The 25,397-nt window shown below is 47.5% G+C and overlaps 1 protein-coding gene across 2 annotated transcripts in view; it reads left to right on the plus strand.

Annotated features, from left to right (window-relative positions):
- ptpn23a (protein tyrosine phosphatase, non-receptor type 23, a) overlaps positions 1-24,505 on the plus strand; it is a 117,426-nt gene extending 92,921 nt beyond the window's left edge. The window contains exons 21-25 of one of the 2 annotated variants that reach the window (XM_038808854.1): positions 2,339-2,523; positions 8,524-8,628; positions 10,920-11,058; positions 19,558-19,671; positions 23,238-24,505. In XM_038808854.1, the coding sequence (XP_038664782.1) occupies positions 2,339-2,523; positions 8,524-8,628; positions 10,920-11,058; positions 19,558-19,671; positions 23,238-23,861 (1,167 nt within the window). In that variant the 3' untranslated portion in view covers positions 23,862-24,505. Of the gene's footprint in view, positions 1-2,338; positions 2,524-8,523; positions 8,629-10,919; positions 11,059-19,557; positions 19,672-23,237 lie in introns of those variants that run through there. The other variant, XM_038808855.1, reaches the window with a different exon arrangement.
- The last annotated feature ends 892 nt before the right edge of the window (positions 24,506-25,397 follow it).

Consider the following 25,397-nt stretch of genomic DNA (forward strand, 5'->3'; position numbering starts at 1 on the left):
TTCCCATTAACTAGCCCACCCAGCTAACCTGGCAGCCCCCGCCCAAGGCGCCTCAACCTCTTACCCCCACTGATTCCTCTCCCCCGGCTCGCACTCCTCGCAACCAACATGCAACAAGAAAAAACAAAAGAGAAAGAAAGCACAAACGGTGCACTCACCTTCTTCTCCCCCCCCCCCCCCAAGCACCAACAGAACAAAAGATACAGGGACTACCAAAAAACGGTGGGGGGGACACCCAACATTCATCTCCACAGTTCAATGTCCTCCTTCACCTGCCAGTCCATTGTCTCTCAAAAACTCCATTGCCTCCCCTGGCATTCCAAAGTAGTTCTCTCTGTTGTTAAAAGTCACCCAGAGGCGAACTGGGTACAACATCACGAACTTCACCCCCTTTTTAAAGAGGGCAGCCTTCACCCGGTTAAACCCGGCCCTCCTTTTCACTAGATCCGGGCCCAGGTCATGATACAATCGCAGCTCACTCCCCTCCCAGGTGCATCTCTTCGTCTGCCTCGCCCATCTCAGAATCTTTTCCTTGTCCTCATCAGTGCCCTGTGTGCTCGGTCGACCTCCAGGGGCCGGTCAAAGGCCCTCTGTTCTATTAGTTTTTCCAGCATTTTGGCCACATATATGGCAGCGCCCGCTCCCTCGGTGCCTTCAGGCATCCCTACAATTCTCACGTTCTGCCTACTGGAGCGGTGCGGTTGTCAAAGTCCTCAACCTTCTACTGTAGCCGCTTCTGGGTCTCCCGCATTACTTCTACCTCAGCCGCCAACTGCTCCTCGTGCTCCCCCACCACCTCCTCCACATTCCCGATAGCTTGGCCCTGGGACTCCAGCCTCTGCTCCACTCAATTGATTCCCAACTTCAGATCTATAGCCTTGGCTAGGTCCTCATGGGCCTTTCTCCTCTTCTCGTTTAGGAAGTCCACTAGTTGGATTATCGACCATTGGGTAGGCAGCGCAGGTCCTTTACACTCTGCCATCTTAAGCTGTGGCGCACGATGATTCTCCTGCTCCCTTCTCGACCCACTTCTGGTCCGTGAATCCATCCACTAGTCCCACCAGTGGAGTCAGACTTCCCTCTGGCCAGCCCTAAACCTTTTTCAACCACGCCTCCATCCTCCGAAAGGGGAAAAGGTCTGAAATAAAAAGTCTTAAGAGGGAGCAGCCAAATGTGTGACCGCTCGCACCATGACCGGCACCGGAAGTCGATCAAGACTTTACCTTAATGGCATTTTCAGAAAAACATCTTCCATTGCTTTAGTATGACAATGGCATTGTTTCAATTAACTAATATTGTGGCCATGCTGAATAATATAAATTGTGGGCAGTGTTGTACTGTAGAGTACTTGCACATTAAAAATGATTTTGGTGTTCACCTTTCAGCTCCACATTTGGGTATTAGGTATGCTATGTGAACCAAATAAAATTGACCGGTTTCATCTCCACTCTTAAGGCGTAGCTTATCTTAGCTGGGCTAGTATTGATGAGTTTTACAATTGACAATCCTTGGATTAGGGAAGGTGAAATCGATCCCAGTTCCTACTCATTATTTAGTGGCCTTTTCATAAACTGATATGCTGTGATCAAATAGCTTTTGATCTTCACATGAAGCATAGTTACTTGAGCAACCAAAACCAATACTCCTGTTGCTCAGCAACAATGCTATTCAGACAAGGCAGGGGAGAGAATCTTCATGGGTGGGGTTGTAGTCTGAGGATGGGTTCAATCCCAGAACAAGAGTTGAAGGACAGTTTGAGTCCCTCAAAGTGAATATTAAAATTTGAGAACATTTGAAGATTGTATGAAAGCAGTTTATACAGTATCAGTAAAAATGGCCATGAAGTTGTCAGAAGGTTGCAAAACCCATTTGGTTTTCTATTTCTAAAGAATAAAGAAAACCTGTCCATAGCTCGTGTGATCTATATGTGACTTCAGTTCCACACCAACATGATTACCTCTTAACTGGTCCAAGTGATTAATTCAGCCATACCAGGAGAACTGCCGCTATCACGGTTTTGGATATTCTGCCTTTATTCTTTCTTTGGCTGACTATCTGGTATCTCCTCAGCAACTACCCATGATGGGATGATTGAAATTAGGAGCTTACTGTGGGTCATTGGATCCAGATCTAACTATCTGATCTGTAGTGCCTTGGGATATTTTTCAGAGAAGCTTTTGTCCAAAACATCTTGGATTGTGGCCCTCAACCAGAAATTACAGGTTAGCAGTGCTTGAAAAATAGAAATGGTACTGAGGAGGATTCACTTTGTGAAATAAATTTATCTTGAGCAGGGCAACATTTCTCTCATCAGTTATTTAATCTCCTCCTGTTACAGCAAAAGGTAATCCGTTACTTCCCAACAGAGCGAGGCCAACAGATAGTACACGGACCAATCACTTTGACTCTGACAACACAGAAAATAACACAGACTCACGTGGAGCGGATGATTGGGCTGCAGTATCGAGATCAGAGCCTGAAACGAACAATCATTCACTTGCAGTTTACAACATGGCCTGAGCTGTAAGTTAACTATTTGTTCGTTCATACTCCATACGCTAATCTAATGTTGAAAATATCTAGATCCACTAAATTACACCGATTGGGGAAAGTCCCAAGTTTGACTCCCAATCTGTGGTGAGTTGCTTGGTCTTAAGCTGGAGCAGCAATTTCTTTACTGCATTTGTCAATGGACTATCAATGCTCACCAACTTGTCTTGAAATTTGGATAATATGAAAAATGAAATGAAAAATGAAAATCACTTATTGTCACGAGTAGGCTTCCAATGAAGTTACTGTGAAAAGCCCCTAGTCGCCACATTCCGGCACCTGTTCGGGGAGGCTGTTATGGGAATCGAACCGTGCTGCTGGCTTGCCTTGGTCTGCTTTCAAAGCCAAATCTGCTTTGATTTAGCACAGTGAGCTAAACAGCACCATGTAATATATAGGCGGACTGCTGGCATCCATGAAACCGGGCTTCACCTGCATTGCATCCCTTTTGGTGCAGTCATTTTAAAAAAAAATAACTTTTATTGAAAAATTTTGTATTTATATAACAACGAACCGCAATAAAATACCAACAATACCCCCCCCCCCCCCCCCCCCCCCCGGTTGCTGCTGCTATTGACCAAGATACCTATCTTTGAGCCAGGAAGTCAGGAAAAGGCTGCCACCTTTTATAGAACCCTTGTACTGATCCTCTGAGCAAATTTGACCCTCTCCAATTTTATAAATCCCGCCATGTCACTGATCCAGGTCTCCACACTTGGGGGCCTCGCATCTTTCCACTGCATCAAGATCCTCCGCCGGGCTACTAGGGACGCAAAGGCCAGGACACCGGCCTCTTTCGCCTCCTGCACTCCCGGCTCCGCCGCAACTCCAAAAATCGAGTCCCCACCCTGGTTTGACCCTGGATCCAACCACCCTCGACACCGTCCCCGCCACCCCCTTCCAGAATTCTTCCAGTGCTGGGCATGCCCAGAACATATGGGCATGATTCGCTGGACTCCCCGAACGCCTGGTGCATCTGTCCTCACCCCTAAAGAACCTACTCATCCGAGTCACAGACATTTGGGCCCGATGCAGCACCTTAAATTGGATGAGACTAAGCCTCGCACATGAAGAGGAAGAGTTGACTCTCTTCAAGGCATCCGCCCAAGTCCCGTCCTCTATCTGCTCCCCTAGTTCCCCCTCCCATTTAGCCTTCAGCTCATCCACTGACGACTCCTCCACCTCCTGCATTACCTTATAAATGTCAGACACCTTCCCCTCTCCGACCCACACCCACGAAAGCACTCTGTCCATCGCCCCCCGCGAGGGCAGCAAAGGAAATTCCTCCACCTGTTGCCTAGCAAACGCCTTTACTTGCAAGTATCTGAACATGTTCCCTTGGGGGAGCCCAAATTTATCTTCCAGTTCCCCCATGCCCGCAAACCTCCCGCCAATAAACAGGTCCCTCAATTTACTGATGCCCACCCTATACCACCCCCTAAATCCCCCATCAGTGTTCCCCGGGATGAACCGATGATTTCCACCTAATGGAGCCGCCATCGAGCCCCCTGTTTTCCCCCTATGCCGTCTCCACTGTCTCCAGATTCTTAGGGTCGCCGCCACCACCGGGCTCGTGGTATACCTCTTCGGAGAGAGCGGCAACGGCGCCGTTACCAGGGCACCCAGGCTCGTACCTCTACAAGACGCCATCTCCATTCTTTTCCACGCCCCCCCCCCCCCATCACCCATTTACGCACCATTGACACATTGGCCGCCCAATAGTACCCCAAGAGGTTGGGCAACGCCAGCCCGCCTCTATCTCTCCCTCGCTCCAGGAAAACCCTCTTCACTCTCGGAGTCCCATGTGCCCACACAAAGCTCAAAATACTGCTAGTCACCCTCCTAAAGAAGGCCCTGGGGATGAAGATGGGCAGGCACTGAAAGAGGAACAAGAACCTCGGAAGCACCGTCATTTTGACGGACTGCACCCTCTCCGCCAACGACAATGGCAGCATGTCCCACCTCTTGAACTCCTCCTCCATCTGATCCACAAGCCTGGTGAAATTATGCTTGTGAAGAGTCTCCCTGGCCACCTGCACCCCCAGGTACCTAAAACTCTCCCCTGCCCTCCTAAGCAGGAGCCTACCAATTCCCTCCTCCTGGTCCCCAGGGTGCACCACAAACACCTCACTCTTGCCTAGATTTAGTTTATAGCCTGAAAAGGTCCCAAACTCAGCTAGCAGCTCCATCACCCCCGGCATCCCTCCCACCGGGTCCGCCACATACAGTAGCAGGTCATCGGCATACAACGACACCCTATGTTCCTCCCCACCCCGCACCAAACCCCTCCACCTTCCTGAATCCCTCAACGCCATCGCCAACGGTTCGTTTGCCATTGTAAACAACAGGGGGGGACAGGGGGCAACCCTGCCTGGTCCCTCAGTAAAGCCGGAAGTACACCGACCTCCTCCCATTCGTGGCCGCACACGCCATTGGGGCCTCATATAGCAGCCTCACCCATCTAATAAACCCTTCACCAATCCAAACCTCCCCAACACCTCCCATAAGTACCCCCACTCCACTCTATCGAAGGCCTTCTCCGCATCCAGCGCCACCACTATCTCTGCCTCCCCCTCAATCGCCGGCATCATGATGACATTCAACAATCACCGCACATTCATGTTTAACTGCCTTCCCTTAACAAAACCTGTCTGGTCCTCGTGTACAACCCCTGGCACACAGTCCTGGTGGCCAGGATCTTTGCCAGCACCTTGGCATCCACATTAGGAGACATATGGGCCTGTATGAACCACACTGCTGGGGGTCCTTGTCCCTCTTTAAGATGAAAGAAATCAGCGCCCGCGACATCGTCGGGGGCAAAGTCCCCCCCTTCCCACGCCTCATTAAGTGTCCGCACCAGCAGGAGGCCCACTAGGTCCACAAACGTTTTATAAAACTCCACCGGGAACCCATCCGGCCCCGGTGCCTTCCCTGACTGCATCTGCCCGATCCCCTTAACCAGCTCAATCGGCGCCCCCAACCTCTCCACCTGCTCCTCCCTGCACCTTCGGGAAAGATAGCCCATCGAGAAAACTCTCCATTCCCCTCCTCTCCACCGTTGGCTCCGACCGGTACAGTTCCCCGTAAAAGTGCCTCATTCACCTCTACCCCCTTCCGTACCACATTCCCACTCTTATCTCTCACTCCAGCAATTTCCCTAGCCGCATCCTGCTTGCGGAGCTGATGAGCCAGCATCCTACTCGCCTTTTCACCATGTTCATACACTGCCCCTTGAGCCTTCCTCCACTGTGCCTCCGCCTTTCTAGTGGTCAACAAATCAAATTTAGCCTGTAGGCTGCGCCTCTCCCCCAACAATCCCTCCTCTGGTGCCTCCGCGTACCTCCTATCTACCTCCAGGATCTTCCCCACCAGTCTATCCCTCTCGCTCCTCTCCCCGTGTGCCCGGATGGATATCAGCTCCCCACGAATCACTGCCTTCAGGGCTTCCCAGACCATCCCCACCCGGACCTCCCCCGTATCATTCACCTCGAGGTACCCCTCAATACTTTCCCAGACCCTCCTGCACACCTCCTCCTCCGCCAACAACCCCACATCCAACCGCCACAACGGGCGCTGGTCCCGCACCTCCCCCATCTCCAACTCCATCCAATGCGGAGCTTGGTCGGAGATTGCAATGGCCGAATATTCGGCCTCCTCCACTCTCGGAATCAGTCCCCTACTCACCACGAAGAAGTCTATCCGAGAATAAACCCTATGTACATGGGAGAAGAAAGAGTACTCCCGTGCCATCGGCCTCACAAACCTCCATGGGTCCACCCCTCCCATCTGGTCCATAAACCCCCTCAGCACCTTGGCCGCCGCCGGCCTCCTACCCGTCCTTGAACTGGACCGATCCAGTGAAGGATCCAACGCCGTATTGAAGTCCCCCCCCCCCCCCCCCCCCCCCCCCATAATCAGACCTCCCGCCTCTAGATCCGGGACCCGTCCCAGCATACGCCTCATAAAGCCCGCATCATCCCAATTTGGGGCATACACACTAGCAAGTACCACCTTCTCTCCCTGTAGCCTGCCCCTTACCATAACAAACCTACCCCCCTTATCCGCCACCACCTCGGATGCCTCAAACGACACAATTTTCTCCACCAGAATCGCCACTCCCCGGTTCTTCACATCCAACCCGGAGTGGAAAACCTGCCCCACCCACCCCTTCCTCAGACGGACCTGGTCCGCCACCTTCAGGTGGGTCTCCTGAAGCATTGCCATATCTGCCTTTAGCCCCTTCAGATGAGCAAGTACCCTAGACCGCTTCACCGGCCCATTCAGTCCTCTCGCATTCCAGGTGACCAACTGGATCAGAGGGCGTGTCCCCAGTCCCCCCCCCCCCGGCTAGGAACCCTCCTAGCCGCGACCCGTCCTCCATTGTACTTCCGTGGGTCAGCTAACTTCTGCTGACCCCGGAAACTCCCACCAAAAACCCGACCTCTTCCAAAGTGGGATCGTTCCCCATCCTGTCACTCCTCAAGGCACCGCTCCAGCGCGGGGAGGAACCAGTTAAGGCCCCCCCCCCCCCCCCTGTCATCATCTCCACCCCCCCAGCCCCGCAACGCGGGAAACCAGAGGAAAGCCCGTGCTTTCGCACTGCCCCACCACACCCTTCTGACGCAGCTCCCAAATACCAGCACCACTCCATACCCCCAACCCTATACAGAATACAACAAACCCCCCAACACCCCCCCCGCAAAATACAAAACTCAAACAATGCCCCCCAACAAAAAACAGAACAACACCCCAATAAATAACCATATCAAAATTACAAAAGTACAGAAAAAACACAGCAGCAGCAGAAACCAGCAATAAAGCATTACAACCAACCCCGCAACCCCCAACCCCTAGTTCGAGTCCAGCTTCTCCGTCCGCACAAAGGCCCTCGCCTCCTCCGGGGAATCAAAATAATAATGCCGCTCCAAATAAGTTACCCACAAGCGCGCAGGCTGCAACATTCCAAACTTTATTTTCTTATAGAGCACCTCCTTCGTCCGATTAAACCCAGACCGCCGCTTAGCCACCTCCGCACTCCAATCCTGGTAGATCTGTACTACCCCATTCTCTCAATTGCTGCTCTTCACCCTCTTGGCCCAGCGCAGCACACACTCCCGATCACTGAACCGGTGGAACCTCACCAGCACTGCACGCGGGGGTTCATTCTCCTTAGGCCTCCTGGCCAGTACTCAGTGGGCTCCCCCCAGCTCCAGGGGCAGATGGAAAGATCCTGCCCCCACTAGCGAGTTCAGCATCGTGGCCACGTAGGTTGTCAGATCCGACCCCTCCAGCCCCTCCGCAAGGCCCAAGATCCTCAGATTCTTCTGCCTCATGCGGAGATCAAGCTCCTCGAAGCTGTCTTGCCACTTCTTATGGAGTGCCTCGTGCCCCTCCACCTTACTCACGAGGACCACGGCCTCCTCCTCTCGTTCAGCGGCCTGCTTCTGCAATGCCTGGATGGCAGCACCCTGGGTCGTCTGAATCTCCAAAAGCTTTTTATTCGTTTCCTGCAGAGAGCTCAGCACCTCAGCCTTAAAATCTGCAAAACAGCGCAGGAGAGCAGCTTGCTGCTCCTGCGCCCACAGCCTCCACTCCTCTGGTGCTCCGCCGGCCGCCATTTTGGAATCCTTCCCCCGTTTTTTCTAGGGAGCTGCTGCCGTTTTTTCCCGCTTTCCGCTCCGAGTTCGAGGCGTTAAATGTGGAGAAAGTTGATCACCACACCTTCTCCCACTGGGAGACGTCGAAAAAATTCCGTTTTGGGCTCTAAAAAGAGCCGAAAAGTCTGTTTGAATCGGGAGCTCCCAAATGTGCGGCTTCCTACGTCATTGCCGCCACCGGAAGTCGGTGCAGTCATTTTGAGTGTAACATGCATTGTTATGAGGGTCTGACCTGTAGTTATGCTACATAACTTATATGAAATATGTACTTAAAAGTATAAATAAAGATCTGAAATTATTTTTATTTTCTCCGTAGGGGTTTGCCAGACAGTAAAAGTAACTTGCTGCGTTTCATTCAGGAGGTACATGGACACTATCTACATCAGCGTCCACTTCATACACCCATTGTTGTTCACTGCAGGTAGCCCTTTTTTCTGACCTCATCGAGAATAAGAATGGTTGTGTGGAATATTGTGTTGAAGAATTTAAATGCCTCAACTTAATTTTTTTGAATTGAAAAATCTTGATGAATATTGGGGATTTGCAGCACAGAAGAAGCCTATACAGCCTGTATGTCATATACAGGTTCTCTGCAAGAACTATCAGGTTAATCTCATTTCCCTGCCCTCTTAAAATGGGATGACATCCAAGGAAGTTGAAAAAAGAAAGTGAATGCACTTAGTCAGAACTACCGATTACATGACTGACTTGGATTTTTATAAGAGGAAGAAAAGTCTGAAGCAAAGTAGTGCTGAGGCATTACCATTGCTGAATCCCCACAATCAACATGCACTTCCATTGGCCAGAAATGGAATTAGCCTTGCTATATAAATGCTGTGACTACAAGAGCAGATCAGAGGCTGGGAATTCTGCAGAGTAACTCCCCTCCTGGCTCTCTCAATGTCTGTTCACTATCTTCAAGGCACTCGTCAGGGTAGTGTGCTGGAATACTTTCCGCTTGCCTGGATGAATGTGGCTCCAACAACTTGAGAAGTTTAACACCATTTAGGACAAAGCGTACCACTTGATTGGCGCCTCATGATACCACCTCAAACATGAACTCCCACCATCACCCCACTGTGGCTTCAATGTGCATTATTTAGAATTTTCACTCCAACTTGCCACGGCACCTTTGACAGCTACCTTGACCTCTGCCACCTAGAAGAACAATAGTAGCAGGTTCAGGGGGACACCTCTGCCTGCAAGTTCCTTTCAAAGTTCCTCTCCAAGTTCCTCTCCTGATCACTGTAACTAGGTGACAATTAGCTTAGTTGGTTAGGTTGTGAGAGTGTGATGCAAAATGTCCCCAAAAGTGTGGATTCAATCCCCATATCGGCTGTGTTTGTGGAGGCCTGCACCTGGGCTTGCCACGCTTGCAGAGTATTGCCTCTCAAGTGAAATATAACCAATTATATCTCTAATGGAGAGAGATGCCAATGGTCCTTTGTGGACTATAACTAGTTGTCTCAACCACTGGATCAGATAGTGTCATGGGATCTTTTGCAACAATCCGAGGGGGTAGGGTCCTGGGTTAACATCTCTTCAAAAGACGGCATCACCAGCAGTGCAGTGCAACATTTCCTCAGTGTACTGGATTTTCATGGAGGTATAAAAATGGTAGCTAGGACCCCATTCTGGATGCCCCAAATTTTAAGCGCCGCAGGTTAAAGATGTGGGCTGGTGCAGATTGTGAGTCCACACTCTGCCCTCCAATGCCATTATGGGGATTGGCATGACCTAGCCCTCCCAATTTTTGTGAGGTTAGGCCAGCTTTTACAGGACTATTGTTCACTGCACCTCAGGGGTTTCATGAACCATGATCTGAATGGGTGAACCTTTTGAAAGGCAAGATTAAAAGGTCATACTCATGCCAAACTATGCCCCTCTATCCACTCTCCATGCCCCCTCATACCCACCATGCCAGGCAGTGGCACTTTTAAGAACCCCACAGTTGCTAAATGTGAGAGTGTCCCAAAGTTCAGAAGGGCACCTTGGAACATCGGTTCTTAATGATGTAAATTTCAAATTTGGTTTATTGTGAGAAGACATATGAACCAGGGAGGATAGCCCAGTCGTTGTGCGAACAATTAATAAAGAATATTTGTTAATTTAAAAGACAAAAAACACACTACAAGGACTATAATTGACTACAACACGTACATACACTAATGGTTATACACACAGTATTATAGGAAATTATCCCTTGGTTCCAACTACCTATGTTTCCTAAACTCTGAGATGCCCCTTTCTTCCCAAACAACATCCAATACTATATAACTCTACGAGCTAAATCCAGCAACTAATTAGCACACACAGGTTATGGGCAGCACTACTGCTTCATCACGTCAGAGAGCCGGGTTCAATTCCGCCTTGGGTGACTATGGAGTTTGAAGTTTTTCCCCGTGTTTTGTGGGTTTCCTCCAGTGCTTTGGTTTCCTCCCACAGTCCAAAGGTGTTCAGCCTACAGGGATTGGTTATGCTAAATTGCCCCTTAGTATCTAGGGATGTGCAGCTTAGGATGTAGCTTTCTTAGCTCCTTCTGTGGACATGAGGAATGTTGGATCAGCCATGATCCTATTGAATGGTGGAGCAGGCTCGTGGGGCTCTATGGCCTACTCCTGTTCCTATGTCTTAAATGTGGTGCTGGCTTTCCATGTTTGTCAGATACCTGACTCACTAAAAATAAGTGTTGTCTGATACTGACTCTTTCAGCTCCGGAGTTAGAAGAACTGGTGCTTTCTGTCTTGTCTACGCAGCTGTACAGGAAGTAGAGGCTGGTAACGGGATCCCTGACCTATCTCAAATTGTTCGGAAAATGAGGCAGCAGAGGAAACACATGCTTCAAGACAAGGTGAGCAAGTGAGGAGCATTTTCCTGTGAATCAAGCTTCTTGAGAAGAGAATACGAAATTCTTTCAATCTCTTTCCTCTAACAAGATTCCAAAGCCTTCTGTTGAATATCCAAAGTTAAACGAGAATGCTACATATTGGAGAGTGTGAAACACCTAAATCAAGATTGTGTGCTTTTATAAAGTTCTCCACTTTTATGTATTTATTTTGCCTCCACGCCTTTCCCCTCATCTTTTCCTTCTTTTTCATTCCGTTCTGAAGAAATTCCGTTTGCTGAGTGTCATAGATAGGGGAGCAATGGTCGGATGGTCCTCCCTTTTCCACCTTTCAACTGACCAAAGACATAGGTTTTGCACTGAGTGCTGAGCTTGTGGCATTTGAGTGCTACAGTGAGAGTTTGGTGACTGAGGGAGTAAAAGGGTTATTTAAAGTCTAGTATTTCTTTTATTTAGTTAATTAACTTAAAAGTTGCTGTTTGGTCTATAAGAAGGTGAATTTTGAATCAGCTTTAAACAAGGTTCTACTTGGACTTACTTGCAGCTGGAGCTTGTTAATTAGTTAATTGCATTAGGCCAGTTTTTAGAAGCTAGAGTCACAGTATAAATAGGGGCTAGATACAGTGCAGACTTTGTTTGCACTGAGTGCTGAGCTTGTGGCATTTGAGTGCTACAGTGAGAGTTTGGTGACTGAGGGAGTTAGGTGAGGAGGGAGTAAGGTACTCCTTTCATTTAATTTCCTATATTTATCAAAGAGCGTGAAGGGAACCAGGAGTTTAGAGTACAGCTGACTGGGAGCAGAGTCGGAGGGCGGAGGTCCAGTTGGTCCACAGGGCAGCTAATTCTGTAAAGTAAGAGGGGATGGAGGCTAGGGCAGTTGCATGCTCCTCCTGTAGGATGTGGGTGGTGAGGGATACCACTGGTGTCCCCGCTGACTATACCTGCGGGAAGTGCACCCAACTCCAGCTCCTCAGAGACCGTGTTAAGGTACTGGAGCTGGAGCTGGATGAACTTCGGATCATCCGGGAGGCAGAGGGGGTCATAGAGAAGAGTTACAGGGAGGTAGCCACACCAAAGATACTGGACAAGAGTAGCTGGGTTACAGTCAGGGGAAAGAAAACTAACAGGCAGACAGTGCAGGGATCCCTCGTGGCCATTCCCCTTCAAAACAAGTATACCGTTTTGGATGCTGTTGGGGGGGATGACCTACCGGGGGAAGGCCCCAGCGGCCAGGTCTCTGGCACTGAGTCTGGCTCTGGGGCTCAGAAGGGAAGGGGGGAGCATAGAAAAGCAATAGTAATAGGAGATTCAATGGTTAGGGGAATAGATAGGAGATTCTGTGGTCGCGAGCGAGACTCCCGTAAGGTATGTTGCCTCCCGGGTGCCAGGGCCAGGGATGTCTCTGATCGTGTCTTCAGGATCCTGAAGGGGGAGGGTGAGCAGCCAGAAGTCGTGGTGCACATTGGTACCAACGATGTAGGTAGGAAAAAGGGTGTGGAGGTAATAAACAAGTTTAGGGAGTTAGGCTGGAAGTTAAGGGCCAGGACAGACAGAGTTGTCATCTCTGGTTTGTTGCCGGTGCCACGTGATAGCGAGGCTAGGAATAGGGAGAGAGTGCAGTTGAACACGTGGCTGCAGGAATGGTGTAGGAGGGAGGGCTTCAGGTATTTGGATAATTGGAGCGCATTCTGGGGAAGGTGGGACCTGTACAAGCAGGACGGGTTGCATCTGAACCAGAGGGGCACCAATATCCTGGGGGGGAGGTTTTCTAGTACTCTTCGGGAGGGTTTAAACTAATTTGGCAGGGGAATGGGAACCGGATCTGTAGTCCAGCAACTAAGGTAGACGATAGTCAGGACGCCAAAGCACGTAGTGATGCAGTGGGGAAGGTAACAATGACAAAGGAGAGTACTTGCAGGCAAGGAGATGGGTTGAAGTGTGTATACTTTAATGCAAGAAGCATCAGGAATAAGGTGGGTGAACTTAATGCATGGATCGGTACTTGGGACTACGATGTGGTGGCCATCACGGAAACTTGGATAGAAGAGGGGCAGAAATGGTTGTTGGAGGTCCCTGGTTATAGATGTTTCAACAAGATTAGGGAGGATGGTAAAAGAGGTGGGGGGGTGGCATTGTTAATTAGAGATAGTATAACAGCTGCAGAAAGGCAGTTCGAGGGGGATCTGCCTACTGAGGTAATATGGGTTGAAGTTAGAAATAGGAAAGGAGCAGTCACCTTGTTGGGAGTGTTCTATAGGCCCCCCAATAGCAGCAGAGATGTGGAGGAACAGATTGGGAAACAGATTCTGGAAAGGTGCAGAAGTCACAGGGTAGTAGTCATGGGCGACTTCAACTTCCCAAACATTGAGTGGAAACTCTTTAGATCAAATAGTTTGGATGGGGTAGTGTTTGTGCAGTGTGTCCAGGAAGCTTTTCTAACACAGTATGTAGATTGTCCGACCAGAGGGGAGGCCATATTGGATTTAGTACTTGGTAATGAACCAGGGCAGGTGATAGATTTGTTAGTGGGGGAGCATTTTGGAGGTAGTGACCACAATTCTCTGACTTTCACTTTAGTAATGGAGAGGGATAGGTGCGAGCAACAGGGCAAGGTTTATAATTGGGGGAAGGGTAAATACAATGCTGTCAGACAAGAATTGAAGTGCAGAAGTTGGGAACATAGGCTGTCAGGGAAGGACACAAGTGAAATGTGGAACTTGTTCAAGGATCAGGTACTGCGTGTCTTTGATATGTATGTCCCTGTCAGGCAGGGAAGAGATGGTCGAGTGAGGGAACCATGGTTGACAAGAGAGGTTGAATGTCTTGTTAAGAGGAAGAAGGAGACTTATGTAAGGCTGAAGAAACAAGGTTCAGACAGTGCGCTGGAGGGATACAAGATAGCCAGGAGGGAACTGAAGAAAGGGATTAGGAGAGCTAAGAGAGGGCATGAAAAATCTTTGGCGGGTAGGATCAAGGAAAACCCCAAGGCCTTTTACACATACGTGAGAAATATGAGAATGACTAGAGTGAGAGTAGGTCCGATTAAGGACAGTAGCGGGAGATTGTGTATTGAGTCTGAAGAGATAGGAGAGGTCTTGAACAAGTATTTTTCTTCAGTATTTACAAATGAGAGGGGCCATATTGTTGGAGAGGACAGCGTGAAGCAGACTGATAAGCTTGAGGAGATACTTGTCAGGAAGGAAGATGTGTTGCGCGTTTTGAAAAACTTGAGGATAGACAAGTCCCCCGGGCCTGACGGGATATATCCAAGGATTCTCTGGGAAGCAAGAAATGAAATTGCAGAGCCGTTGGCAATGATCTTTTCGTCCTCGCTGTCAACAGGGGTGGTACCAGAGGATTGGAGAGTGGCGAATGTCGTGCCCCTGTTCAAAAAAGGGAATAGGGATAACCCTGGGAATTACAGGCCAGTTAGTCTTACTTCGGTGGTAGGCAAAGTAATGGAAAGGGTACTGAGGGATAGGATTTCTGAGCATCTGGAAAGGCATTGCTTGATTAGGGATAGTCAGCACGGATTTGTGAGGGGTAGGTCTTGCCTTACAAGTCTTATTGAATTCTTTGAGGAGGTGACCAAGCATGTGGATGAAGGTAAAGCAGTGGATGTAGTGTACATGGATTTTAGTAAGGCATTTGATAAGGTTCCCCATGGTAGGCTTATGCAGAAAGTAAGGAGGCATGGGATAGTGGGAAATTTGGCCAGTTGGATAACAAACTGGCTAACCGATAGAAGACAGAGAGTTGTGGTGGATGGCAAATATTCAGCCTGGAGCCCAGTTATCAGTGGCGTACCGCAGGGATCAGTTCTGGGTCCTCTGCTGTTTGTGATTTTCATTAACGACTTGGATGAGGGAGTTGAAGGGTGGGTCAGTAAATTTGCAGATGATACGAAGATTGGTGGAGTTGTGGATAGTGAGGAGGGCTGTTGTCGGCTTCAAAGAGACATAGATAGAATGCAGAGCTGGGCTGAGAAGTGGCAGATGGAGTTTAACCCTGACAAGTGTGAGGTTGTCCATTTTGGAAGGACAAATCTGAATGCGGAATACAGGGTTAATGGTAGGGTTCTTGGCAATGTGGAGGAGCAGAGAGATCTTGGGGTCTATGTTCATTGTTCTTTGAAAGTTGCCACTCAAGTGGATAGAGCTGTGAAGAAGGCCTATGGTGTGCTAGCGTTCATTAGCAGAGGGATTGAATTTAAGAGCCGTGAGGTGATGATGCAGCTGTACAAAACCTTGGTCAGGCCACATTTGGAGTACTGTGTGCAGTTCTGGTCACCTCATTTTAGGAAGGATGTGGAAGCTTTGGAAAAGGTGCAAAGGAGATTTACCAGGATGTTGCCTGGAATGGAGAGTAGGTCATACGAGGAAAGATTGAGGGTGTTAGGCCTTTTCTCATTAGAACGGAGAAGGATGAGGGGCGACTTGATAGAGGTTTATAAGATGATCAGGGGAATAGATAGAGTAGACAGTCAGAGACTTTTTCCCCGGGTGGAACACACCATTACAAGGGGACATAAATTTAAGATAAATGGTGGAAGATATAGAGGGGATGTCAGAGGTAGGTTCTTTACCCAGAGAGTAGTGGGGGCATGGAATGCACTGCCTGTGGTAGTAGTTGAGTCGGAAAATTTATGGACCTTCAAGCGGCTATTGGATAGGTACTTGGATTAGGGTAGAATAAGGGAGTGTAGGTTAACTTCTTAAGGGCAGCACAGTAGCATTGTGGATAGCACAATTGCTTCACAGCTCCAGGGTCCCAAGTTCGATTTCGACTTGGGTCACTGTCTGTGTGGAGTCTGCACATCCTCCCCGTGACTGCGTGGGTTTCCTCCGGGTGCTCCGGTTTCCTCCCACAGTCCAAAGATGTGCAGGTTGGGTGGATTGGCCATGACAAATTGTCCAAAATTCTATGATTAACCTAGGACAAAAGTTCGGCGCAACATCGTGGGCCGAAGGGCCTGTTCTGTGCTGTATTTCTCTATCTCTATAGGTGTTTTAAAAGAAAAGTGTTTAACCCCCTGAGTGCTTTTACTCTTAAGAACAGGCAAATGACAGATTTTCTGATGGGGTTTTAAATAGGAGGAATCCATATTTATTACTCAACACCCAGTGTTTTTGCTGTAGCGTCAGCTCACAGTCATAAACGTATGCAAACACACAAGGCAACTGCAAAGAGTTAACGTGCATTGGGTTCGTAAAGGTCCAAAATTCATTGTCACCCCATGATCTTCTCGAAATGAAAATATGAAACATTGCAAGCCTGTGATCCCATTTTTGTCCACTGTCGAAACAGTGGTTGCAGGTTTATGAAGACAGATTCATAGTGGCTTACTGCTTGCAGTAGCAGATTTCTCTGGTTTCATTCCAGTTTAAGTGTGGTCAAACCCTGTCCCTGACACCTAATCCATTGGCAGTGTTTGACATTCACCCACTTAGGTATCCTTGATACTGAATGGGATTCTTCTCACACCCGTTGTTTGGAATTCCACTCTAAAGCCAAGACGTCTGCAATTCCATTATGAATAAATTTCTGTAACTATTTGGATATTGACAGCCATTAATCGACAGGAAAAGTTTGCTGCATTTTGATGCCTTCTTAGTGACCTGTCCTGAAAGGTTATTTGCATTTTAATGTTATGTTCAGACATGCTGCCTATCTTCCAGGGCCTTTTGTAGTTCCTGTATATTGACAGCAAAGGGAAAAGGTTACCTGACATCTTGACTCCTTTTTGCCCAACCTCCATTTTGATACAAATAGTGTCCATTGTACATGAATCTATATTGCGTGAGTGTGACATGAGTTGCAGCAGACCTCTGATACCTTGGCCAAATAGCCAGTTGTTTGTGGGCCTTACCAATACCATCCTCAAATTAACAGCATAAAACTGAGACTATGCCTGGGATCTTCTAATCCGGATGGATTAGTATTGCACCCATTGGGGAAAAAAATCTACTGCAACTAACTAAAACTATTCTAATGCTGTTGTGGCGATAGCCAAAAGGAGGTGTAATCAGCAGAACCGAAATGTGGTGCCAGGAAATTGAGGTTGACAATCTGTCTGAAAACCATATGCATATTTTCATTTTCCAATCTCACAAACCCAAATCATTAACTAAGATTTTGCAAGTGCTGTAATTCGTTTGGAACTAATAGATGTGTAATTTGTTAGATGTGCAACTGGCTAATCATAATCTAAGACTCTAAATCCCAACATATTTGCTTTCCATTTTCCAATCGGGTGTAGCCCTAAAAATATACAAGTACACACACTGGAGGCCCCAAAACGTCCCAGCAGTGAATGGTCGAACCCTCAAGAGGATTGACAGTCAGGGAGATCTAGGTGTACAGGTCCACAGGTCGCTGAAAGGGGCAACACAGTTGGAGAAGGTAGTCAAGAAGGCATACAGAATGTTTGCCTTCATTGGCCGGGGCATTGAGTATAACAGTTGGCAAGTCATGTTGCAGCTGTATAGAACCTTAGTTAGACCACATTTGGAGTATAGTGTTCAATTCTGGTCGCCACACTACCAGAAGAATGTGGTGGCTTTAGAGAGGGTGCAGAAGAGATTTACCAGGATGTTGCCTGGTATGGAGGGCATTAGCTATGAGGAGCGGTTGAATAAACTTGGTTTGTTCTCACTGGAACGACGGAGGTTGAGGGGCGATCTGATAGAGGTCTACAAAATTAGGAGGGGCATAGACAGAGTGGATAGTCAGACTTTTTCCCAGGGCAGAGGGGTCAATTACTAGAGGGCATAGGTTTAAGGTGCGAGTGGCAAGGTTTAGAGGAAATGTACGAGGCACGTTTTGTACACTGAGGGTAGTGGGTGCCTGGAACTCGCTGCCGGAGGAGATGGTGGAAGCAGGGACGATAGTGACGTTTAAGGGGCATCTTGACAAATAATGAATAGGATGGGAATAGAGGGATATGGACCCCGGAAGTGTAGAAGATTTTAGTTTAGACGGGCAGCATGGTCGGCGCAGGCTTGGAGGGCCGAAGGGCCTGTTCCTGTGCTGTACTTTTCTTTGTTCTTTGTGAGGATTTTTCCTGATTTTCCAACGCTTCAGCCACCTTGTGACATCTAAATGACATTGTCGGTAAATTTTTAAGGGCTTTCGTTTGAATGTGACGCCAATCTTGACAAAATACCTCATTCGACTACGTTTATTTAAATTTTTTGATTAGACTTGTATATAATCTGTAAAATGTGTGCAGGTGTAGTTTACCAAATATATTGCATCATGTCCCATCCTGCAAATGACCTCACTAATTTCCCATTCAAATTATCCATTGATCAGGAAACTTTATTTCTATCTGTTGTGCCAAATAATCTAAAATTAAGTTTGTTTTTACAAACTGATGACTCACTATTTATTCATGAAAGCCACTGTCCATGGCAGTCAGTGATTGCTGCTGTGGACTACGTTCGGAGTTGATATCTCCCTTCTATTCCCCCCAAATCTCCTTTTTTTTTACAGAATCCAAATCAGTTGGGGAAGTCAAAACCAGAACAGCCAGTTTTTCTTTACTGAGAAAGTTTCTTGATTTTGTTCAGTATCTTACCCACCTTCCACCCCCCGTGACCTAGCTGCACCCTATTTATATGTCATCAAAGTATATAATTAAGCAATTTCCATTACTTGTGTATCTTAATATAAACAATTTAATTAAAGTTCTATTATCACCCCTTCTTTCTTATCACCCCACCCCCTTGGCATTTTCTAACAAATAGATACTTCTGGAAGGTATACATGAATGGATTTTGGAGAACGGCAGGATTGGTTTGGCTATGGCCCCGAACGTGATCAAATTGTCTGCATGCATTCACTGCGCCAGCTCACCATAGTCACTCGAGTGATGTACCCGTTAAAACTATTTTAACCTGCTTTTCTACATACACTGTCTACATTGCGCCCCCCCCCCCCCCCCCCCCCCCCCACACACACACACACACACACACACACTTACACACTTTGAAGCTGCCTGAACACCTCATCCATGCAGGGAAATATTATGCTCCATAGAAACCTTGTGTACTCGTATAATTTACCGTATGGTTTGTTGAAGTACACTTTCTTTTTGTATTTCTGTGGTTAGCGGAAGGGATGTCAATGTATAAATATCCAGCACCATCACAATCCGTGACAGCTTCCATTTAGAAGGACAAGGGCAGCAGATACATAGGAACACCACCACCTTGGAATTGCCTTCCAAGCCACTCACCATCCTGACTTGGAAATATATTGCCATTCTCTCACCATTGCTAGGTCAAAATCCTGGAACATTCCCTAACAGTACTGTGTAGCTACACCACATGGACTGCAGTGGTTCAAGAAGACAGCTCACCACCACCTTGGGCAATTAGGGATGGGCAATGAATGCTGGCTTAGCCAGTGAAAGCCCACATATCTTGAAAGTATGATTTTTTTAAAAATGCAACCATTGGAGACCATTGCTTTTATGATCTACATTGTGGTTTATCATTTTAGCTCAACCTGAAGTTCTGCTTTGAAGCCATCCTCAATCATGTCGAGTTGGTCTTACTGAGGCATGGAGTTATCACTAACTTTTCCAACAAAGCACCCAGCAGTTCATCTCAAAAGGTACACAAGCATACTTATATTTGTGGTGCTTCATTATATTATTGAAACTACTGCAGTGATGTCTTGCATTTATATGTTGTCTTTAACAATTCATATTTATTTAACACTTTTAATGTACAAAAACATCCTACAGTGATTGCCAGGAACATTATAAACTACCAAATGACATTGAACCACATGGGCGATATTAGATCAGAAATCCAAGAATTTGGGACTTCCGGTGACGGAGGGCTCCCACTCAGGAATATCATTTTTGGGGTGTAACGCCCGGTCCCAGGGGTAACAGAGGTGGCAAAAGCAGGGAGAAGGCACAGTGAAGGAAGATGTCGAGAACAAGTAAAAAAAAAAAACAGCCATGAAAAAAGCAGCTGAAAGTCCGTCGGGGAGTGGAAAGGTCACCGCGGGGACGGCAAGTAAAATGGAGGCTGGAGCATCAGGGGAGGCCGCATTGCCCACGGCTGAAGAAATGACTAGGGTGATGGCTGCGGAGCTCGAAAGGCAGTTCACAAAACATATGGAGGCGATGAGGAAGGAGATGGGGATGGTATTGAAAGTGCTAGTGGAGGTGGCGATTTCCCCGGTGAGGGCGGCGGTATTGAGCGCAGTGGCGGAGGTACGGGATCAAGGCGAGGCACTGAAGGAAGTGGAAGAGACATTATTGCAGCACAGCGATCAATTTACCTCGATGGGGAAGGGGATGCGGAAGGTGATAGAGATCAACAAGGGCCTGCGAGCCAAAATGGATGACTTGGAAAACAGATCCAGGCGACATAATCTGAGGATTGTGGGTCTTCCCGAAGGAGTGGAAGGTCCAAGGCAGACTGAGTATTTTGCCACGATGTTGATGAAACTATTGGGGGAGGGGGAGGATCCCTCCCGATATGAACTGGATCGGGCTCATCGGTCGTGGAGGCCTATACCAAAGGAGAGTGAACCGCCAAGAGTAGTGACTCTGTGTTCTCATAGGTACAGTGTGAAGGAGAAGGTCCTGTGCTGGGCAAAGCAGAAGCGGGTGGTGCAGTGGGCTGGAGCTGGTATACGCATATATCAGGACTTTACGGTGGAGGAGGCGGGCTGCCTTCAGCTGGGTGAAGAAGGCACTGTACATCAGTAAGATGCGGTGCGGCATAGTATACCCAGCTAAGTTGAGGGTGACCTACAAATCCAAGTACTTTTATTTTGGGACGGCGGAAGCAGCGGAGGAGTTTGCAAAGCCAGAAGGACTGTAGCTGAATTGAGACGTGGTCATGTACCGATGTCACCTCATGTAGCTGTGTTTTTTCACTGTGGCAGGCGTATGTGCTAAATGGGCCAAAGTATATACTTGGACAAGGGAAGAGAGGGGACTTTCACTTGCAATGATGGTTCTTTCGAGCTTGGGGGTGTATGCGGGGCCAGGCAAGGGGGAAAGAGACCCGGGCGGGGGCCTCCACGCTGGCCAGTGTAAGCCGGCCAGTGAATGCGGGTGAGGTGGGCGTAGAGGCTGTGGCCATCGGAGCCTGGCAGAATGGGTCCTGATAAGTCTAGCTGGAGTGGAAAGATGGGGGGAAGGAACAGAGGTTGGGGGGAGGATTTTTGTAAGAGGAAATGGAGGGGAGGTTGAGGGGAGGGGCTTGCAATGCATGGGTGTCATCTACGGTACTCTTGGGGATTGGATGGCATTGAATGTTGGGGGGGGAGGGGACTCTATAGGTTAATGGTGACCATAGGCGATTCCTATTTCATTTCTCTTTTATTTCGCCTTTGTTTGTCCCCACCGTGGGAGGGTTTGTTCTATTTGATGCTTATATTGTCAGGTGGGTCGTTGCTTGGGGTGGTGGGAGGATGGGGTCGTTGTTGTTGATAAGGAAATTGACTTTGTATTTGTTACCATTTACTGCTTGTGGGTGGGGTGTAAATTCTGGAGAAAATGTGAAAATGGAGAATAAAAATATTTTACAAGAAGTCCAAGATGCTGGTCAAAAGTAGGTTTTGAGGAGCCTGTTGAAGGAGAGGAAAGGGAAGTAGCAAGGTGCAGGGATGGAATTCCAGAGCCTAGGCAACTGAAAGACCAGCCACCAATGGTAACGTAGTAAAATATCCGAAGGCGCTTCACAGGATGGTTATCAAAATGTTTTTGCCACCAAACTGCATAAACTGTTAGGCTAGTGGACCAAAAGCTTTACCAGAACTTGGTTTGAAGCAGCATTGTCAAGGGATATTAGTAGAGAAGAAATTTCAGAACATAGGACCTAACAACTGAACAACGTTGGCAACATGGACTGCTGAAGATCAGAGATGTGCAAGAGGTCAGAATTAGAGGAGTTTAGAGTTCTCAGAGTTTAGGGCTACCAGGTTGGGTGGACCCCTGTCCACTTCAAGGATAAAGTAGTTGGGTCAAGTGACAGGCAACTAACCTGTTTCCAGTAGAGTTGGTAGTTTGAAGCATTTAAATGAGCGTTGGCAGCCTTTGATTGAACTCTCTTTTCAGATTTAATAATAATAATCTTTATTAGTGTCACAAGTAGGCTTACATTAACACTGCAGTGAGGTTACTGTGAAAATCCCCTTGTCAACAAACTCTGGTGCCGGTTCGGGTACACTGACGGAGAATTCAGAGTGTTGAATTCACCTAACAGCGTGTCTTTTGGGACTTGTGGGAGGAAACCAGAGCACCCAGAGGAAACCCACGCAGACACGGGGAAAATGTGCAGACTCGACACAAGACAGTGACCCAAGCTGGGAATCGAACCTGTGTCCCTGGCGCTGTGAAGAAAAAGTACTAACTATTGTGCTGTCCATTTAATAGTGAGTGACTGGGTTTCACAGGCCTCAGGAAACTTAGCAGCTAAAGGGAGGTGAAGATTGTACCTTGTGTTGCCCTATTATGTATTTTCTTTTCTTTCCATGTACTAAATGATCTGTTCGAGCTGCACGCAAAAATACCTCCGTACACGTGACAATAAAGAAATCCAATTCAATTGCTTTGAGACAAGTTAACTGCTATTGCACAGCTACTTGAGGTCAGGGGAGTGGAGAAGTATTTTCCCCTCACATTCCCTGCTCTCCCTTATTGAAGTCTTCTGCACTTGATTCATTTCCTGAATCTTAAAACTGTTAAACTTGCTTTCTCTCTTTTCTTCCCTCAATCTGCAGGGTTCTAAAACCTACATTTAGTATCACTGTTCCCTAATTTGCCTATCCTCTATTACTTTAGTGGCCGTTACTGTAGATCATGGCTTATGTGGGAGAAAGGTGTTAACATTGTGATTGTGTGTACGAGAAGAGTGCATTTGTTTTGTTAGAGAGCTGGTTTCTCTCTAATATAATAAAAACAGAAAGTGCCAGGAAGTTTCAGGTCTGGCAGCGCCTGTGCAGAGAGAAATAGTTGACATTTCACCTCCAATATAATTTTGTAACTCCATATGAGAATCATAGTCTCAACATTAATTCCATTTCTCTCAGCACAGGCGCTGTCAAATTTGGAGAGTTTGTTCAGTACTTTCCGATTTTATTTGAGATTGCCAGCATCCTTTGATTTTTGTGTTTGCTCTTTATTTCATTCAATTTTGTTTTCTGCCCTGCAGGTTTATACCCGCCAAGAGTCCCAGGACTTGATACTTGGAGGCGATTTGCCAATTAGCTCCATCCAGGCCACCATTGCAAAGCTCAGCATTAAGACATCTGCTGGGACCATTGGAGATGGCAAATTGAACTCATTGCCTTCAGTTGACCCCAGCTTTGGTATGTGGTCTGATTCTCAGACTGCTACCGTACCATTGCCTGCAGATAATCTCCTACAGCAGGACCTCATGGTTGAGGTTACCAGTGCCGTGACAGAACTGCCTACACCATCACAAATGACACCAAGTCGACTACTGGCCGCAGAAACAGACTACACAAGCTCAGACACGTGTGATTCAACCCAAGAGCTAGATAAAATGAAAGTGAGCCTAGAGAATCACCCAGTCACCTCTCAACCAGCCACCACCAATCATATTATGGACACGGACAGCAAGGCCACCTCACTGGATCTTTTGGCCTCCTTGACTGCAGAGGCCTTTACCCTAGACACCAATCCTCGGAACAGGCAGAAAATCAGCAAACACAACTTCTTGCAGCCCCAGGATGGCCAGGGCCTTCAGGCTACTCACACCGGCGAAGACCCCCTGAGCCTTCTGGATCCACTGTGGACTCTAAACAAAACATGATCAATTGGTCTAAGAAAAACCTCTCCCGGGATAATGGACCAGAGCCTTTGGGATTTGGAGGATGCATTTCTTGAAAGAAAGGCAGGACAACAAAGTTTGATCAGCTTCATTTCGAATTCTGCACAATGGCGACAGTAAATTGCAAGCTAGTTGCATTTAAACTGGAAAGAACAGTGCCCAGTCTTGTATCATAACCAAACGCTGAATGTACAAAGATTAGGATTGCCCATTTCTTTCAAACCTAGCATTGGTGCAGATGGTGGATAAATTCATACTTACTTGCTTGAGTATATTTAAACCATCCCTTCCCCACTGAATTGAGCCAAAATATTATTTCCAACTGTCAACATTTGTTTACCTGTTGACACAGAAGGAGCTTTGGCGTGTTGAGACTGATTCTTGCTCAGGATGTGCTTCAGATATCCCGCACAGGAGTTTTAAAGATCCTCAAAATGTAATAGTCTGAAAAGCTTGCATGTCCTCCTTTGTGGCCTTGGGAAATTGTTCCACCCACTGTGTTTATTCCTGTTGTTTGTGTGGTCTCTGACCTATAGTCCTAATCCAGACACCTAACTTTGTGACAATTTTGCCCATTCTGGAATTTGTCCCTGCTGATTAAGATCCTAAGATCCCCCCCCCCCCCCCCCCCCCCCCCCCAAGCATCTTAAATGTCGAGTCCCCACAGTCGTGCTTAATGCCTTCCCCATTATTTGAACGGTTGTTTTAGCTGAAGTACCAGTTGACTCTGCTCTCTAGTAGAATTTCAGCAACTGATTTTATTTGGGGACTTTATTAGATGACACAGTTCCATTTAAAATCCTTTTGTTTTCTCAAATACTCTTCCTGAGTGCACTGACCCGTACTCTGGTGTGGTTCCATGGTTTCTGGTCATTCTACAGTACCTCCCTCAATCTGCATCCTTCCTGTGTTGAACCCAGACAGTGAGTATCTGCATTCTACTTCACTGAGGGAGTTGAATGTGACCGTTTCTGCTGGGGTGGTGCTTCCCAGTTTACAGGCTTGCAGTTTCATACCTGTCTTGTGCTACTAGTTCAGTCATTTTGCTGACCAGCTCAATGTTTTGTAGGTGGCCTAAGAGATCAGCTCTCCCAGATGAGTGGATTGTCTGATCTTTCCTTAGGTCAATGATCTGTGTTCTGACGCCATTGTGAGGTGCAGAATCTTCCAGCCTTGTTCCAATGTCCAGTGGATAATTAGTCTGCCATCAGATAATCTTTTAGTAGCGATATTTGTTGCTGCCAAGAATCTCTTGTTATTTAAGCACCAACTCTCACTGCCTCAGCCTGAGTTTTAATTTCACTTTCCACTTGTGTCAAGAGGTCACTTAAACACACAGGATGTGAACTAAACAATGTCAGAGTCTTGCTGACTGACGGTGCTACTGCACTTGTCAATCCTGTCACCCTTGCAATGAGGCTCACTGACTGATGAATGGCTCCTGCCCCTCTTCTGTTCTTTTTCAACCCAGCCAGTATGATAGATGCATTACATTTGTGAGTTTGGTAATTAGTATGA

The sequence above is a fragment of the Scyliorhinus canicula genome, chromosome 10 (genome assembly GCF_902713615.1).
Source record: "Scyliorhinus canicula chromosome 10, sScyCan1.1, whole genome shotgun sequence".
Taxonomy (NCBI): Eukaryota; Metazoa; Chordata; class Chondrichthyes; order Carcharhiniformes; family Scyliorhinidae; genus Scyliorhinus; species Scyliorhinus canicula.